This window comes from Passer montanus, unplaced genomic scaffold (genome assembly GCF_014805655.1).
Source record: "Passer montanus isolate IOZ18808 unplaced genomic scaffold, ASM1480565v1 scaffold43, whole genome shotgun sequence".
Lineage (NCBI taxonomy): Eukaryota > Metazoa > Chordata > Aves > Passeriformes > Passeridae > Passer > Passer montanus.
This window is the reverse complement of record NW_024369151.1, coordinates 5,542,394-5,560,009: the sequence shown is the minus strand read 5'-3', so window position 1 is coordinate 5,560,009 and position 17,616 is coordinate 5,542,394. Positions and strand designations below refer to the sequence as shown.

The following is a 17,616-nucleotide window of genomic DNA, read 5'->3' as shown; positions in this document are numbered from 1 at the left end:
GGCACAGATATGGTTCCCTGAGAAAGCAGCTGTTTGTTCCAGCACTCCTTCAAACAGCCTTTTTCCACCAGGAAAGGAAGTTATTGCTAAAAACTTCCTTTCCTGGCCTGTCATGCTGTGTTTGAATGCCAAAACCACTTCTTTTAAACTGCATTGTGTTCTGGAATAACACAGTGGCAGCTGGTCTAATGCACTGCATGGCTGGAGCCCCTCTGCTGATTCTGGGTTTGGGCAGTGCTGGGAGAAAATTAAATCCTGGGCAGTCTCTGGAACACTGTACACTCATTCACTGTACAATACAACTCAACTTGTATTTCAATATTACAAAATAACCCCCGCAAAGTGATTTGAAAACATTTAAAATTATTTAATTATTTACATTACTATTAATTTAGGGAAATATTTAAATTATTTAAATTATCATTTCAAACATTGTTACAATGTTGAAAGTCAAATGGGAGACCTTCTGTAATTTACCCTGGGAGCTGATTTGCCTCTCACCACACAAGCCAGGCAATCTGGCTCCTCTTTTTGCTGGAACTGGTTAAAAGAAAGGCTCCTTTTGTAACTACAGTGGAGCGAGTCAATTGTAAAAGAAGTGCTTTAGTGCAGCAATAATGGACTGTTCTTCCTGCAGCCCCAGCCGACGTCAGCAGTGTCTGTGCTGCCAGAGCCACCAGGGAGCTCAGAACTCAAAAGTCATGGATGCTGCAGAACAATGCAGTCTCCCTCCCTCCCGTGTCATCCCCTCCAACTGCAGCACCACTGGAATACCAAACACCCCTCCAAAACAGTCCCAAAACTTCTTGGTTCAACTACACCATTTAAGACACCTAGGATACACCTCTGCACTTCCTGCATGAATCCCACCAACTGGAAGCTGTGCTTTGTGTTTTGAAGGTGAAAACCTTTTGAAGCACTGGGATGTGGCTGTGGCAGGCTGTCCCCAGATAACCGGAGTCATCCCGGCCCCGCCCGGCACAGCCGGTGCACGGCGATAAGGACGGGCTGAGGGAACTTTCCAGGCCCAGACAGCAGCTCTGGACTCTCCTGCTGACATTTCATTCCTCCTTTCATGCTGTAAGGCTAACATTAGGTCAGCTTATGTCCTAACTAAAAAAAAAAAAAAAAAATCAGAAATGCTTCTTCACACTGCACTGTTTTGGTGATGTTATTTAGAGAGGAAAAGAAACAGCCAACAAAAAGAAGTAGGAAAATTAAGGGAAAAAAACCAAAACCACAAAACAAACTTATTACTCTCATCCTTCCATCTCTGCCTTTCCCAGTCAATACAAATTATACATAATAGCACACTAAAATATCCAGCTGCAGGTATTTACAGACACTGCAGTGCCACAATGATGATGTCAGCACCACCATTCAGGTTCGGGAGCAGCGGCATCGAGGTGGGTTCAACAGGAATTACAGCCCTGCCACACAGCAGAGCTGTCAGCATTTCCCTTACCAAAACATGTTTTCAGGGATTTAAAAGCACAAATGTGAAATACATTCAGGGCTAGGTGGAAGATTTTAGTGTATTTTTAAAAGCAATTACATGAAGCTCCAAAAAAATTTAACTCCTTTGCCTGAAAACCAAATCAGATTGTCAGTACATAAAGATCTTCAGAAGTAGTAAAATTATTTTCTCTTAAGATAAGTCCTGATGTGTTACATATATTCAGCATACATGACCTCAGCAGTAGCCTGTAACAGAAATATTTTCCCTACCAAAACATTCCTGCTTCCCAAGCATCCACACATGAACAGCTCAATGTATTTTTTTAGTGTTCATCAACATCACACATCGTCAATCTTGTCTAAAGAAGATTCAACTGATATCAGCTACTCCCTCCTGGGGAACGGGAACAGATTGCTGATCTTTCTTCTTTAAGCAAAAAACTAGTTCCGAAAATAACCTTCAAAAGGACAGAGGAAAAAAAAAAACCCATACATTTTCCATAGCTTTCATTTTGCCTATTCACAGCTCCCTCAAAACACCAGGGAAGAAACAAACCACCATGACTGCCTGCCTTAGGGAAGTCCATAAGTATTTGTACTGCTGGAAAATGAAAGAGAATCCTTCTGCAAACATGCACAGCTCCTGCAAAGGGAGCCTGAGCATGCTGCATTTCAGAGAAGGAGCTAAAGGATGCCATAGCCTATCCTAGAGATTGGTACACTATTGGGACAAACCTCCACAAATTCCAAGCCAGAAAAATCAGTAAAGCACTGCAGTACCAAAAAAAAAAAAAAGATGTGCTGAAGTTGCTGTTTGATGCTATAGAACTAACCACAGTGCAGGTAAAATTCAAATCAGACCCAAAATTTAAGCAGATATTGCAGGGACACAAAAAATGTTGCATTAGAAGAAAAAAGAAAAAAAAAAAAGAAAATTGTTTAAACCAAAGCGGTTGCAAACTAGTGATTTAGGCTGACAAGAGGGTTTGAGCACAGCCTCAACTATGCACTTTTGAAATATGAAGACAGATAAAGACCTGTTCATTTTTAGGCATTTAATCTTAAAATCTCAATTCCACTGTTTAAACAAGAGCAGTTGAATTGGTCACCTGAATTTGGTGTCTTCACATAGAAGGGGGCTTTTTGGATTTGCTTTTGCTTTAACGTCATAGACCTTTGATAAAACTATCCAGGGCTGGCAAGGACTGCACTCTGCTGAGACTCCTGAGAAAGCAAATTACCTTGACTGCAATGCAGAAATGCAGAGTTTACAGGTAATGTAAGATTATATAATTAACCCCAGCATTTTTCATCCCCGTTTGTTATCTTTTCATTATCCTTTTAATTGTAGTATAAGCATTTACATCACTATCATTTCCAAATAAAATTTAGTTGCTTGTGTTTCCCAGCTGAAGTCTGATCCACACATCCTATTTATTTTATCACCACTGAAACAGAAGCATCACTGTGTAGAAACAGTTAAAGCACAACAACTCAAGGATTATAAATCTGTGCAAATGGATGAACAGGAACCAAACCAACTTTGAATGCAGATTGTTCTACACTGTAAATCTCTTCACAGTTGATTTATAGCAGAAGCTATAAAGAAAAAGATTCCGCTCAAATACATTTTAAAATAAAAACCTCCTGGAAAATTAATCAGTATCAAAACCTGATTATATTGAACTATAACTCCTACAAAACGTTCACACATCATGCATCACAGACAGAAATTAGGCAACTCAAAGTATTAAAGGAAAGGCAGATCAGACTCACACTAAGTGCAAATAAAGCACCTGCTGTATAGAATAAATTCAAACTAGTGGCTTTTGTTACAAACAGGTCACTGCAATAAAGACAGGCAAGTGTGGCAAGGGCACTTCATGCATTATGGAAAAATACCTGGACTTTGACTTTACGAAACGATGACAACATGATGGAAGAATGTAGAGTCTAAAAGGGAGGGGGAAATCAAGATAACATTCAACTAATGACCAGCATAAGGATATGGATGAAATTTTTCTGTCACAGTACCTGTTAATCACTTTCCTTTTGCTTCCTTGTCACACAAAACAATTTGGTGTTAGTGTTACCCAAGGTATTGAAAATTACAAGATCCCCTCATGCAAAAAAGGTTACAATATCAACAGGAAAACTAAGTTAATCTAGTATGTACTAACCTTTCCAGTTAGTTCAAAACAAACCAAAAAACTACCATAACCAGAGGGTCAAAACAGAAAGTAAAGCAAGTTATCTGGACTTGGCAAATGACAGTTCTTGCCACAGTATAATCAAGTGTGACGGCTTAATTTGAAGACACGAATTCAATCAGAAGGTTTGGAATGTAAATCTCTACGAAAATGTTGACTTTCAATTGCCACAACAAAAAAAAAGGACAAGTAGCAGCTGTGACAGAAGGTATTTTTTGAGATGTAGCTGTTAAGAGTGTCCAATCCACTGAATTTTCAGCTGAAAATCTCCTTGCCTTCCCCAGCCCCAGGGAGGTGCTGCAATCCCTGCATGGAGAGCTGCAGCAGTGCGTGTGTGCCTCGGTGCCCGCTGCAGCTGTGCGGGCCTGGCTTCCCCTGTGCCAGGGGCAGCAGCAGCCCCAGGCTGCCCCTCTCGGGACCCACCCGCGGCATCTGCGCCTGCTCCACCCCATTCTTCTGCTGCCCACACTCCCTCCAGGCACAAATGGAAAAACAAACTCCCACACTGCACTGACAAGCAGAGGAGAAAAGGGAGGAATTTGTATTTCCTCCGATAGAGGGGAAGTGATCAATTGTCCGCAAAAAGCAACGTATTTATGATTAAAACAGTCACAACCTCATAAATACATTACATGGGCCAAAAATGGCAGCGAAGATACCAAGCTATTTGTGTTAAATTACTAAGGTTAGTTGTAAATGTCATATTGAGAAATACAAATTTCTCACCAAGAGGTACCACCCTTCATCAAGAGAATTAAGGCCTCTCTTATCCTACTGCTGTGCAGGAGAAAAATGTGTAAAAAATGCTTAAAATGTGTAAATGTAACCATCATTTTTGTTATTGTTGCTTCCTCTGTTATTAAAAAATCAACCAGAATCATGTTTAACTTCCTGAACTACAGATCTCGTATAAGCATTACATCTCAATCTGTTTCTTTAAATAAAATTTTTATTTCAGTCTGACCAATGTGGATATTGTGGCTTTTTATTTCAACAAGAATAGAAATAAATTACTTATTGTGAACAATGTAACCTGTTTTCTTATTGCAAGTATTTTCCACAGCTTTACAATTCCATTATTACAGTTACAGATCCTGCACACAATGCAGCAGAAAGCATCCCATTTTCAACCTTTTGTCCATTATTTTCTCTGCACAATCCATAAATAAGGACAAATGAAGATTTCAAGGAGAACTCTCTGCTAGCTGTATATAAATGCATGAAAATCCCCCAGTGGGATTTAAAATTTGTGTTGAACAAATCTGAATCCCTGACTAAGGCCTTCTACTGAACACAGTCACTGGAATCTTCTGGCACTTTGCTGAAAGCAAAAATGCCAAAAGAAAATGGATTATTTGTTTTCCAGAAAGATACAGAACCATTTCAGGCTGAGTTGGCTTTTTTGGGGTTGTTTTTTTTCATTTTTTTCCTCCTGATATGCTCATTCGCCATCTCCAGACAACTGCTCTTCAAAACCTATTTAAATATGTATGAAAGACTGCTCAGGAGTCACGTACATTTTCGACTGGAACACGAACCTGGTTTATGATAAAACAGCTACAAAAAAAATCCTGAACAGCCAATATGAACCTGCTGAAAAAATATACAGTGATAATTGCTTGGTTTTCCTTCAGCATCAGGGAAAATGGTTGCCCTATTGGCACACATTTATGACCCAGCACTGCAGATTTATATTGTTATAGACAGGTAAGGTGTATGTGGGGAACAAATTGAGAAACACTTGATTTGGATTTTGGGGTTGAAAAAAATTATGGATTTTTTTGTTTTGGTTTTTTTGGTTTTTTTTTGTTGGTTTGTTTTTTTTTTTTAATAACCAGGGCAGGGACAAATCCTGACTGTTTTACAAAGGAAGCAGTAGACCTTGCCCTCCATACAAAGTAACACATCTATGAAGGAACAGAGGTCGGCAGGTTCCCTGAAATGCCTCCCTGCCTGTCAGCTCTGCCGAGCCGCCGCCGTGCCCGGAGCCCCGGCCCTGCGGCACGGGCTCTGCCCGCTGCCCCGGCCCCTCCATCGCTCCTTCCTCCTCCTCGCCGCATCCCTGACCTTGGACAGGGCTGGGCAGCCGCGGGAGCCATTGCTGTGCAAGGATTGCCTGCGCCGAGGCTCCATCCCCCGGGAATTCTCCCCGGGAAATGCCGGGGGGCAGCCCTGAAGGGACGGGCGGGCACGGCGGGGGCCGTTACCGGCCGGGGATGTTGTTTTCCGCCTGGTCGTCCCTCCCTCCCGGGGCGCTGAATGGGATTCCAGCCACGGGTCGCGCTGCTCAGGGCGGCTGCGGCCGCTCCCTGCCCGCCCGCCCTTCACTCGCGCCGCGCCCCCGCCCTTCGCTCCGCTCCGCTCGAGCGAGGCCCGCGGGGAGACCCGGGCCCGGCTCTGCGGCGCCCCCGATAAAGAACCGGCCGGCGGAGCCGCGGAGGGCGAGAGCGAGCGGCGGCCGGGACGCCCGCGGAGGCAGGGCCGGCCTCAGCCTCCCGCGGCTCACCCGCACACCTGTGCCCGGCTGTGCGAGCGGAGCGGGGCTAGGTGAGCCCGAGCGGGGCGCGGTGCAGGCCGCGCGGCGCCCCCCGCCCGCCCTCCGCCCCGTCCCCTCACCGGCTCTGTGGGTGCGCAGGGACCTCCCGCCGGCTCCGCGCCCTCCGCCACGGACCGCGCGCGCCGCCCGCACCCGCCCTTTTATAGCCCGGCCGGAGGTGACGTCAGCGCCGCAGAGCGGCCCTGCCCGGACGGCGGAAAGAGACGAACAACTTCGGAAAGAATCGGGAAACGAGCGCGGAGAGGCCACGCCCACCCGAGCTCCGCCCGTGAACGATGGGGAACCGGACAGAACCGAGTGAATCCGGAAAGAGACGAGCAGTTCCGGAGAGACCGAGGTGTTCGGAAAAATCCGAGGGTGAGGGTCCGGAAAGGAACGAGAGGTTCCGGAAAGAGCCGAGCGGAGGACAGGGCGAGGAAGGCGTTTGTGCCCTGCGGGGACCGGCCTCGGACACCCCAAAATCACATGAATACAGGGGAAATCGGTTAAAATGTCCGCGCAGGGGGCGGCCGAGGGGTCTCTGCCCCGTTCTCCGGAGTCAGGGTCAGTTTGGGTCTCAGAGAGTCGAGGTTTTACGGCGCAGTGGTGGGGACAGCTCACTTGTGCAGCATCCAGCCACGGTCAAAGCAGCAGCTTTGTTAGTTTTATATTATATAGTGATGTATTCAGATAGATAGATAGATATGTATAATACACACACACATATATATAATTTATATACAGATGTAGAGGTAAGAGTGGCTGCTGAAGCTCTGTGCAGTGTCACCCAGAAGCCTGGCAAGGACACAGCATCAGAAGGCTGCAAGAGCCTGTCAAGGGAAAGCTATTTCTGAAAAGCTGATGCATAAATTCAAAGGGAAATGAGCCTTTAGCATTAAATCAATGTTTAAAATAGACACATTCTACTCTAAAAAAAATGAAATAATTAGAGATTAGAGGGCTGGAAGGCAGCAAGAATGTTATTGGCTCAAAGTGGTGAGTGGGTTTGATGGCTGTGTGAATTAATAACACTTTATTTGAGTGAAGTACTTAATTGGAAGCACAGGCACTTATGGTGACACTGCATCCCTGGGACTGCCTGGAACTCCTGTCTCCAAGCAGGAGTCTGACTCACAGCAGCTTTGATGCATCTCATCCTGAAGGCACAGTATTTCCACATCTGCCATGCTCTCCTTGGTCATATTTGATATAAATGTACATGCAAAACCACCAGGGATATATGCATATGACCTTATTTGCATTGCATCTTAACAGTACCAACTGGCTAACATCCAAACCTGCTAAAATGACAAAAACAAGTCAAACACTCTGCTCAAGCAGCAGATAAAACCTCAAGCTACATCTAAAAACAAATATTGATTCTTATGAAGCACACACATTATTCATTTAGCATTCACATTAGTATTTTTAAAACAGTAGGTATGTGGATTCTCTTTACTGAGGCAGAAAAGGATATCTTGTTTTTTTGTATAAAAATATATACTTTTATTTACCCCACAAAAGTTAGAAACCCCAAGTAGCTGTCAGCAAAAACAGTATTGTATTTCACAAGTACATCATCAAATTCTTCCTTGGGTTTGGCACAGGCAGACAATTGTTTCTAACAGACAGGACCAATTACTGTCTTGGCAAAGTGAATCTCCACCATAATTATGAAATACACAATATATAATTAAAATATCTCCACTTAGTATCAAAAAAACTTGTACATTTTCAAGTATACTAATAAAAGTTGCATTGCTTCAGAATTTATCTGGCAAACAGACACCAGGAGGATATTTCCAATTTCCCAGAAAAATCACAAGGTAACAGTAGTCTAAAGTATTCCAGAGTCAGTTTACAAAATACATAAACCAAATACAAATTTAACTTAGGTACTAGACCATTTTAAATACAAGGGTTTTACAGGCCTGAATTCCAAAGCACATGTTACAACCTCTTATCAGAAATCTCAAGAACTATATGGAAAATCAAATCCATATTCTCATATGAGAACCTCAATTCCATGTTCTACAGCTTCAAACTGTGGTGCCTCTAACGAAAACAAACCCCAGTCTGGTAAAAATAACATTTTCAACAACACTTGCAACAGTATATTGCCAGAATAATTAACTACCCTGTAGAACTCAGAAATAAATTTTCTCATCTTAGAGGCCACCAAAACAGTTCAAGGACAGCTCACTGTAAATGCAACACATTTCCCATCTCTATTCATCAAGGAGCTGTGGATATTCTTGACTGCCCCTTCTCCAACAGAAAAAAAACCCACAGAATTTTGATTGTTACAGGAGTTCTTCTTTCCCCCACAAACCTTTTGGAGCAGTGAGTCTACCTCCCTCCAGCCCAGAGTCCTGCCTTTTGGAGTGAAGTTACAACCAAGGGAGACAAGTGTCAGCACTGCTCAACCTTCACCAGCCTCACCACAGATTTTAGTGATGTTGAGAACAAGTCCATCAGCACAATTACAGCTGAATTATAAAAGATGTAAGAAATACAAAAATAAAGTTCTAGCAGTAAGTTTGAGATTGATTATGCTGTTTAGAGTTCATAAAGCTGTGAGGTATTTTCACTTCCATGGGCCAAACAGCACTGTGTAATTTTTCAGTCCAAGAGTCCTTAACTCCAGAGCCATCAGCACAATGGATTTAAAGCATCTTCCACATGATGAAACATATGAAGGAAAAGACTTGAAGTGTCAGTAATTTATTATACAAAAACTTATAAAGATCTAATGCAAAGATTAGCTTTGAATTTAACAAATAAATCCTCTTGAATTAAACATTAAGGGGAAAGGAAATACAGGCTGATTTATGTTCTCCAAAAGGAAGGTGTCAGAATGCCCTTTGGTAATGGGATTTCCTCTGCACGTAGACATTTCTAATGGAGAGAAAGACAAATAATAAATATAAATAAATGTGTATCTTAATTTGGCATTTCTTCTCAGGAATTCTGATGGCTCTTACTATACATTCAAAGCATTGCTAATAAAATGTACCAGAATTAATTATGAAATGAAAGTTCAACTTCAAAGCTGTCATATTTTAATATCATAATCTAAGTCAACATTCACAGAACAATTTAAACAATCAAGTATTTACAGTTTTGCAAGCTTTTTTAAAAAATATATGCAGAATACAATGCTAAACAAACACTACAGAGAGCAGCTCAAAATGTCACTTCCCATATATTTAATCAGGACAAGTGCTAAAAGCAAGCAACTACTACTAAGAAACAGCCATGACAGAAATGACTCAGCAGAATCCTCCTCAACCTGTACATCTCCTCTCACTGATCTTCCTTTATAACCAAAATACATTTTCATTGATAAAAATTAGATGTGAGGTAAAAAAGCAGCAAGATGTTTGATATAACTATCATTAAGGTAATTCAGTAATTTAAAATTTACAAAAGATGAGTTAGATCATAGAGAGAGGTCTGGTGGGTGGCAAGCAGTGCCAGCCTCATTATCCAAATGATGCATATATTCAGTGAGGAGAAAAACAAAACCCACACCAAAACATCTGAAAATTAAATTAACAAAACCCCCCCAAAATTGCTTTACCTGCACGAAATTCTTCAAACGTGACAAACAGCCCATCTGGCCAGAGCTGGTCACAGCTTCAATTCTGCAGAAATAACAGCACCTTTCAAAATCTATTTAGAAAGTTGGGTTTGATTCACAAGTGGGTGTGGGGGTGGATGGCAGGGACTGGAAAACATGGATGAGTCACTTCAGAGCGAACACCAGCATCCCTAACCCCAGATATCATACCTTGGGATATAGGATTTCTGGATAAAGAACATTGTTTTCCAGAACTGAATCCCATACTGCTTCATCAGAGCATTGCCACACACCTGTGATACAGAAAGGCACAAAGTGCAGGTTACAGAACTGGGCTTCAGACTTGCATGACAGCTGCAATGAACCTGCTCCACACCAGTGACTTAATGCTTTATTCAAGACATTTAAAGAAATACACCTACACTAAAACAAGCAAATCCTGCAAATGCTATTTGGAGGATTATGCTACCATAATAATCTTCTCTCCTGTTATATGAGTCTTGACATCCTTCATTTCACCCCAGTCTCCCTCCAAAAATAGTTCTGTTTCCTAACACCATTTACTGGGGCACACTGTGGTCATTTCCCCACTGTGATTACTGCTGTGAGCAGTGATTCATCAGCTTTCTCCACAGTTTACAGGACAAATGTTCCTCTGACTTCATCACCCCAACAGAATCCCCCCATGGGGTATTTCAATTCCCATTCTCTCATCTGTACTTTTAGAGTTCTTTAGAAGATTTGAAGAGCAGAGAAGCTGCCCGTGTTCAACAATATTTGTGTCCCTGACTTCTGCCTTCAACTTTGGCTCTTATTTAGCACAGGCCTATTATCTTAGGAGACAGGATTAATATCCATCAGGCTCTGATCTTTTCAGCCTGAAAAATCCATCCTGTTTTATGAACTAATTTGGCTGAAGCAGCCACAGGACCTCCTTGCACAGTACAAACTGCCAAGTATTTAGAACAGACCTTATATAAGACCATACAGCTATTTAAAAAATACCAGAAATCTTAAACAGAATCAAATACAACAGAATTTGTGTTTATAGAAACTTCAGTTTTGAAACCATTCAGCTCCAAAGCTGTATTTGCAAGAAGGTGGAAATATTCACATTCCTTTCTGAAGAAATAAGAACAACTTAGAAAAACTTGCTGTGAATCTCACCTCAGCAATCCCTCAAGAACCCCAAGGGGATGTAAACTGGTGACATTTAACTACTAACAGTTATCCACACCACTTACTTCCAGGAAATCCAGAAGCAGCATAGCTGTCACATCTGCCAGAGGCTCCAGATTCAACATCTGTGCAAGCCAGCGCCACCCATAGCTCAGACCATGAGGATGTGCCTACCAAGCAACAAAGAAGCTACTCAGCACTTGCTTTATGACTTGTAAAACACAATTATCAAAACAGTTTTCTGACTGACTTTCCTCTTTATAAAACTTGATCACCGTGACAACATAAAGGAAGTAAAAGTCCACACCATAAATGACTTGGTATTGCTTTGTTCATAATGGTTATGACAATTTTCCTTCAAATATATCCTGAGCTACTTTAAATTCAGCACACCTCAACCACAAAACAAGCTTCCAATACATTTAATAGACTCCTGGGATAGTAACAAGGTCCTAAGTATAATGCTACACACATACCCCTTGTTTGTTTCCATAGGGCCAGCGGAGCTGAATGATGGCAGCATAGAGACGAATCATTCCTGACATCCTTTTAAGAAAATGATCTTGTTCTTCCACTTTAGAATCATGAACTTCATATCCAAGCATCCTTAATATGAGAAAACATTCTAGTTTTAGTACAGCAAAACACATTCACTCGAGTCCCTGCAGCTCTCAGCTTACTTGAAGTCAACTCTACTGAGAATAGGGATTCTCCAAAAACATGCAAGAATTACTGCAAAGGCTAATCACCCTCTGGATCATATGTTCCACCATTTGGTGAGGCGCTGGAACAGGTCACAGAGAAGCTCTGGCTGCCCCATCCAAGGAAATGCTCAAGGACAGGGAGTTGGAACAAGATGGGTTTTACACACTTGTGAGTGAACCTCCAGAGTCAATGCCTATGCACTCAGGAATGGGGGAAAGTGGAGTTCACTCAAAACAGTCTTCACCCTTGCAGGGTTCATGCAGAAAAAGTCCAGTAATAAATTTACCTCTGATACTCTTCCATAGAAGTCCCTTCTTTCCGAGCAGGGTAAAATGGCACAGAATATGGGCACTTTTTGTGCAGATGAGCTAAAAAGAGGTCTCCAACTCGAGGGTGTAATTCCCAGATTCCTGAGAGCACCACAGCAATTGGGAAAGCTGAATCGTGGTGAAAAGATACTTCTCCTTCCCCATGTTTCTGGAGGGTAGAAAAGGAAAGTCAGCCACCACTCCTTCAAGTAATTTCTCAGGGAAAAAAAAAACCTTATTTTTGTAGTTAGCTAAATCTAAACTAAAGAATCTGAACGTTTCCATGGCTATGAACGAAGGATAGAAAAGCTGATGAAGCCACCTATCCTCAGCTCCCACAGAGGATGACAATAAACTGTGGCTCAGGATAGAAAAATGGGATTAGCAAACACAGACTTAAAGTGCAGGCTGCACAGATATTCTCAACCCAAAGAATCACTTTCAAATATTTACAAATTAGTCACAGTTTTACTCCATGGGCTGATTTTTGCATGCATTTGTTCCTGCAGGGAGAAAAGTTTCAAGCCACCCAAATTTAGCAAATAAAGACAAGAGAAAAATACTGCCAACTTCAAAAAACAATTTAAACTTCATTTCTTGGGAGGTGCTAACAAGAAAGCAGGGACTGAAGTCTGCCTCTTGAGCCTTTAGTGTTGGGGTTTTGTGTCCCCCAAATTCTTCCAACATATAAGGTTTGAGCCTATATAGTTTTGTGATACATCATAAATTAACTATCAAACTATTTTCCACAGCACTGTACCTACCTAGTCCAAAATATGTAAGATGTAAGTGAAATTTAAAAGAGTTTTTCCTCCCAGAAGAAATAAAATAAGGGTTGGAAGTGAAAGAGAAAATAAATTTTTTCACTGCATTCATACAGGCAAACTGAACACCCAATGGTTTTGTTCTTCATTGCTGAAGAGACAGTTCAGTGTCCAAAAGCATCTCCCAGAGCACTGGCCACCTGTGCCACCCCAAAGAAGACATTTCCTTACCACAAACTTCTCTGCAAGTTTGTAGCAAACAAACTCCAGCCCCTGTGGATGCTGAGTCACTGACACCGCTTGCCCTTCAGTCTGAACAGGCTTCCCAGACAGCAGGTTATTGATCTTGTCAAACACCTCTCTCAGCTTAGAGCCTGCAAATACATCAGGAATGTATGGAGACACAAGATAAGGCAACAGCAGACAAGTCTGACCCAGAACACATCAAGCTCACCAACACCAGATCCACATCCCAAAGGGCAACTTTGCTCCATCTGATTAACCAAACTTAATCCTGATGAAGAAAGATGCTTCTGAGGGAAGTAACAGGCCTTCAAAACATAAGCAAACCCTCCTGCTCAGACAGGCTGTGTGCAGGTCAGCTTTCTGCTACAGAAACACTTCATATGCTTGTGCCCACATAAAATCTTCAAAATAAAAGGAATTTCAGTGGGATTGAGCTTTTGATGTTTTCCTGACCTGATATGCTAGAGATCTGGCTCACAGGGATTGTAGCTGCTTTCTGCAAATTTGTTTTTATCTTCTTCACCTGAGAACAAAGAAACAAAAAACTTTATAATAGTTTGGAGCAGAGTGGTAACAGAGGCTGCTACAATACAGGTTTTTTAAAAATTAAAGTTATCCTATTTACCCTAGAAATTAAGATAATCTCTCTTCCAGAGTATTAATAATTTGTTCATACCTCAGTGTTGCCTTTGCAGTTTCCAATTTCACTGAAAGCAGCAACACATTGCTCAGCAGCATCCTGAAGCTGCTGGTACCACTGCATGATACTTTCTTCAGTTTTAACCTGAAGTCCTGTTATTAAAAAAACAAAAGAAGATTATAACTAAGAAAGACCTAAACCTCTAGTGAGAAAACTCCTTTTAAAAAATGCTAGTCAAAGGAAAAAGATTTTTAAAAAAGCCTAACCAACCTTCCTTCTGCTGCTTCTCCCCTGAATGCTGTGCAGGGGCAGGAGTCTGACTCTTCATCTGCTCTTTCTTCTCTAACTCTTTCTGCTTTTGTTTCTTCTCTTCTTCATCTTTCCTCTTCTTTTCTTCTAGAGCTGCAGTGATTTCCTGCTGCATGCTGGATATCAACCCTCGCATCTCCTGCAGCGCTCGTTCAGTGCTGGCCACATCTGCTTGAGTTGGGAACCCTCTCTGCCAAGAAACATGAGAGGTAACACAGCATTAACCTTTGGTTCCACTGTCAGAGGGCCATCAGCAAGCACAAGGAGCCTCTGAAGCATTTGCCTTCAGATAATCTGGGAGCTAACTATGTATTTTAACCCCATCTCATTTATTTGTACATAACATTGATCATAATATTGGTAAATAATTCGAGTCCATGACTAAATCTCCTAAGATCTTGGACAACAAAAGTCAAGAATACACTTGGAGAAGTGCAAGTGAACTCCAGTGCAAAGCCTGGACAGCTCCCTCTGCTGAAAGCCAGCTGTGACAAGCTGGAACACAGGATTAGCCCTATTAGCGCTTTATCTTTCAAGACTTGTATCCCATCCTAGAAAGAAAAAATGTCAAGGAAAGCCAGCTACTGCAGAAATGCTCATGAGGAGAGGAGAATCATAAGATGTTCAGTATTTAACAATTCATGAACCAGCCCACTGTCACAGAGGGAACTTTACAGCACCAAGAGTTTACAGCAATTTAAATTGAATCTTTCTCCTGTAGAAGTTCTCATGCATTTTGATAAGCCATTTTCAAGAGAAGAGCTGAAGTGCCAGAGGAAAGAATTCCCCTTTGAAACTGGGTGTTTCATAGGATGAATATCTAACATTGCTGTGACATCTTATTTAAGGGCCTCATGACAAGCTGCCTTTGAAGACAACTACAGGGAGCTTTATGAAGGAATGAGAGCCCAAGTTCACAACTCCAGGGCACGTACCTCGCTCGTGGTGCGGATGAGCCCTGACACCAGTCCACAGATCTGGTTGCCACGGTTGCTGTATGCAGACAGATCGATTCTGGGCAAGTCTTTGTGCCTGTAGTTGGGATCAATCTGCTGGTTCAGCTGCAGCAGTTCCTCCTGGATGGAATAAAGGCGACGCAGCCTCTCCTGGCCCTCCTCCTTGCGCAAACGTTCCAGCTCTTCCTGGCGCTGCCTCTGCTGCTCTGCCTCACGCAATTTTAGGTTCAATATCTGGGGAGACAAAGACACAAGAGTCATAAAATACCTCAGTAACTCCAGTTGTATCTTCCTGGTCTGATGGCTCCAGCTTTACAGGGCCTTCCTGTTCCTAGGACATAAGTGCCTTTAATGCATTTCCATACTGCAGCAGGTGCCCAGGACAGCACCAGAAAATCCATGCCCACTTCAGAGTGTTGTGAAAATACAAATAAATCAATTGGTCTTTCCAGTTCCCACCCAGATGTAATGGTCTTTCATAAAAGACAATTCTTAAGAGTCTCAGACCTTTGCTCTATGTCGGTGTTCTTCCTTCAACTTCTCTTGCTGCCCCTGAGCCTCCTTTGAGCTACAATACACATAAAGACAGAAAAACTGTATTCAAGACATTCAGCAGACAAAACACAAACCAACACACAGGAAACTATTAGAACAAGCTGCAGGAACTTTAGCTATCACAAATGTTGCCTTTTTCTAACCACTGAAACCTCAACAATACCCAGACATCTACTCTGACAGCCAAACTCTAACAGGATAGTTAATGTAAGACAAACAGCAGGTGAAATTTCCAACCACAAGTGACTAGTATAGAATTGTCAGGAAGAGGAATTAAACTTCATTTTGATTAAATGCTATAAAATTGTAGTGATACCAGAGGTAATCTCACCTCTTCTCCATTACTTCTTGCAACTCTTGGAATTCCTGATGCCGCTTCAGCTCCCTCAGTTCATCAAAGCGCTTCAGCTGCTCACTGGCCTGGGCATAGGCTGCCCTCACCATCTGCTCCTGCTCCTCCTGCCGCTGTCTCAGCCTCTCCTGCATCACAGAGGGGCACCAAAGCTAGTCACTGAACAATGTGGACAGAAGAAAATACAAATTAAACTGCCCAAAGTTTATAACTCGCTGTCCTTGCACTGTTATCTCTGACTGTGGAGCTCTCCTGGGATTCACACACACAACCTCAATCATTTTTTCTTACCTTTGCTTTCAGCCTGTGCATCTCTTCATACATCCGAATGCAGCCTTCGACTTTTGCAACTTTAGATGACAGAGCTGCTGGAACAACTTCTTGATTCATTTCCAGGGGACTAAGATGATCATTTTCCTGCACGGCCAGCATAAAAGGAAAATCAGCGACTAAGCACAGGATCAGCAATTCATGGAGGAAAACAGATAAAGCATCTATCTATACTCCTAAACTGTTATTTTCCCAGCTTCCTACCCTTCTGCCTTGTAAAATAGAGTCAGAATACATATAAGTCACTCAAAGACTCCAGAGAACCCAGTGTGGTTACTCATGGAGTTTTACAACAGCCCTGACCCTCCTCTGTGACCTTATGGATGAATCCTGTGCTGCTAATCCACAACACAACAGAGCCACAACTATTTTCCTCAGTTATGGTGAAAAACGGAGTTTGCTTTGGTTCTACTGTGAAACATTTTTGTATGAAAATCTTGTTAATCCTAATTTTATCATCACCAGTTCATACTACAAAAAAATTAAAACTAAAGATGTTTTCCCCATAAATTAACAGAGCACAAATCACCCTTAATTTGACAATTTATGACAGCAGGTTTGGATTTTTTTTTCCTCCCAGCCGCTCCATAAACATATGTACTATAATCAGAGAGCTACCTTGGTCTCACTGGGCTCTGCAGATGAAGGTGGTGAAGAGCTCCGGTGGCTGCCAGGCAGGATCTTCTCCGCAGATGTCCGTTTTGGGAGTGGAGTGGATTGTTTGGGCGTTGAAGTCCCGGAGGGTGTGATTTCCTGTGCTAACTGCCCACTAAGGCTGTCCAGCACCCAGCCGCAGTAAGGGGAGAGCTCAACGGGCGCCACACATCCTTCCAAGGCAGCCTTGAGAGAAAACATCCTCCGTGAACGGGGCACAGCCTTAACTTCAATAAAACTTTACCACACCATGAGCACATCGGCAGTTAGTAGCTGCTTTATCTTCGCAGCGCATTATCCCATTTAACCCTTTTTTCTGCTGTTTTTCCAACACTCTTTCCGGACTATCCTACCTTCGCAGGACATTTGAACCCCCTCGGACCAGCCCCGCTTCCTCACCCCGCGCTCCCGAGCCTGGACCCGCTCTGAGGGTATTTGAACCCCCTCGGACCAGCCCCGCTCCCTCACCCGAGCCTGGACCCGCTCTGAGGGTATTTGAACCCCCTCGGACCAGCCCCGCTCCCTCACCCAGCGCTCCCGAGCCTGGACCCGCTCTGAGGGTATTTCAAGCCCTGAGTGTCGCCGGGATGAGCGGTCGGTGTTTCCCAGCGGGCAGGGCCGACACCCGCGGCGCGCCCTCACCTCATCCTCCTGCCAGTGGCTGCAGTAGCTCAGCCGGCCCTTGCTGGAGAGGCGCAAAGCCTCCAGGGTGTCGAAGCGGAGCTGCCACGACTCCATGACGATCCCGCACCGGCCCAGGGGCTCCCTCAGGGCCGGGCCGGCCCCTTCCGGGCCGCGGGGGCCGCATCCGCCTCGTGCCGGCGGGAGGGC

At 43.2% G+C, this 17,616-nt stretch overlaps 2 protein-coding genes across 9 annotated transcripts in view; both read right to left on the bottom strand.

Moving 5' to 3' along the window:
* The window catches only part of SPTAN1 (spectrin alpha, non-erythrocytic 1), a 45,665-nt gene extending 39,245 nt beyond the window's left edge, over positions 1–6,420 (bottom strand). For 6 of the 8 annotated variants that reach the window (XM_039720186.1, XM_039720189.1, XM_039720187.1 and 3 more), the window contains exon 1: positions 3,361–3,411. In XM_039720186.1, the coding sequence (XP_039576120.1) occupies positions 3,361–3,393 (33 nt within the window). In that variant the 5' untranslated portion in view covers positions 3,394–3,411. Of the gene's footprint in view, positions 1–3,360; positions 3,412–6,284 lie in introns of those variants that run through there. The other 2 variants (XM_039720190.1, XM_039720193.1) reach the window with 2 other exon arrangements.
* A 1,265-nt stretch (positions 6,421–7,685) lies between these two features.
* Positions 7,686–17,570, bottom strand: GLE1 (GLE1 RNA export mediator). The gene is made up of 16 exons (XM_039720194.1): positions 17,428–17,570; positions 16,750–16,971; positions 16,093–16,218; positions 15,781–15,929; positions 15,402–15,462; positions 14,874–15,128; positions 13,900–14,128; positions 13,666–13,781; positions 13,443–13,512; positions 12,975–13,117; positions 11,958–12,148; positions 11,443–11,572; positions 11,032–11,136; positions 9,998–10,080; positions 9,788–9,851; positions 7,686–9,102 (listed from the first exon to the last, which is right to left on the bottom strand). The coding sequence occupies exons 1-16, from the start codon at positions 17,521–17,523 to the stop codon at positions 9,034–9,036; spliced, it is 2,109 nt and encodes a 702-aa protein (XP_039576128.1). The 5' UTR covers positions 17,524–17,570; the 3' UTR covers positions 7,686–9,033.
* Between the last annotated feature and the right edge of the window lie 46 nt (positions 17,571–17,616).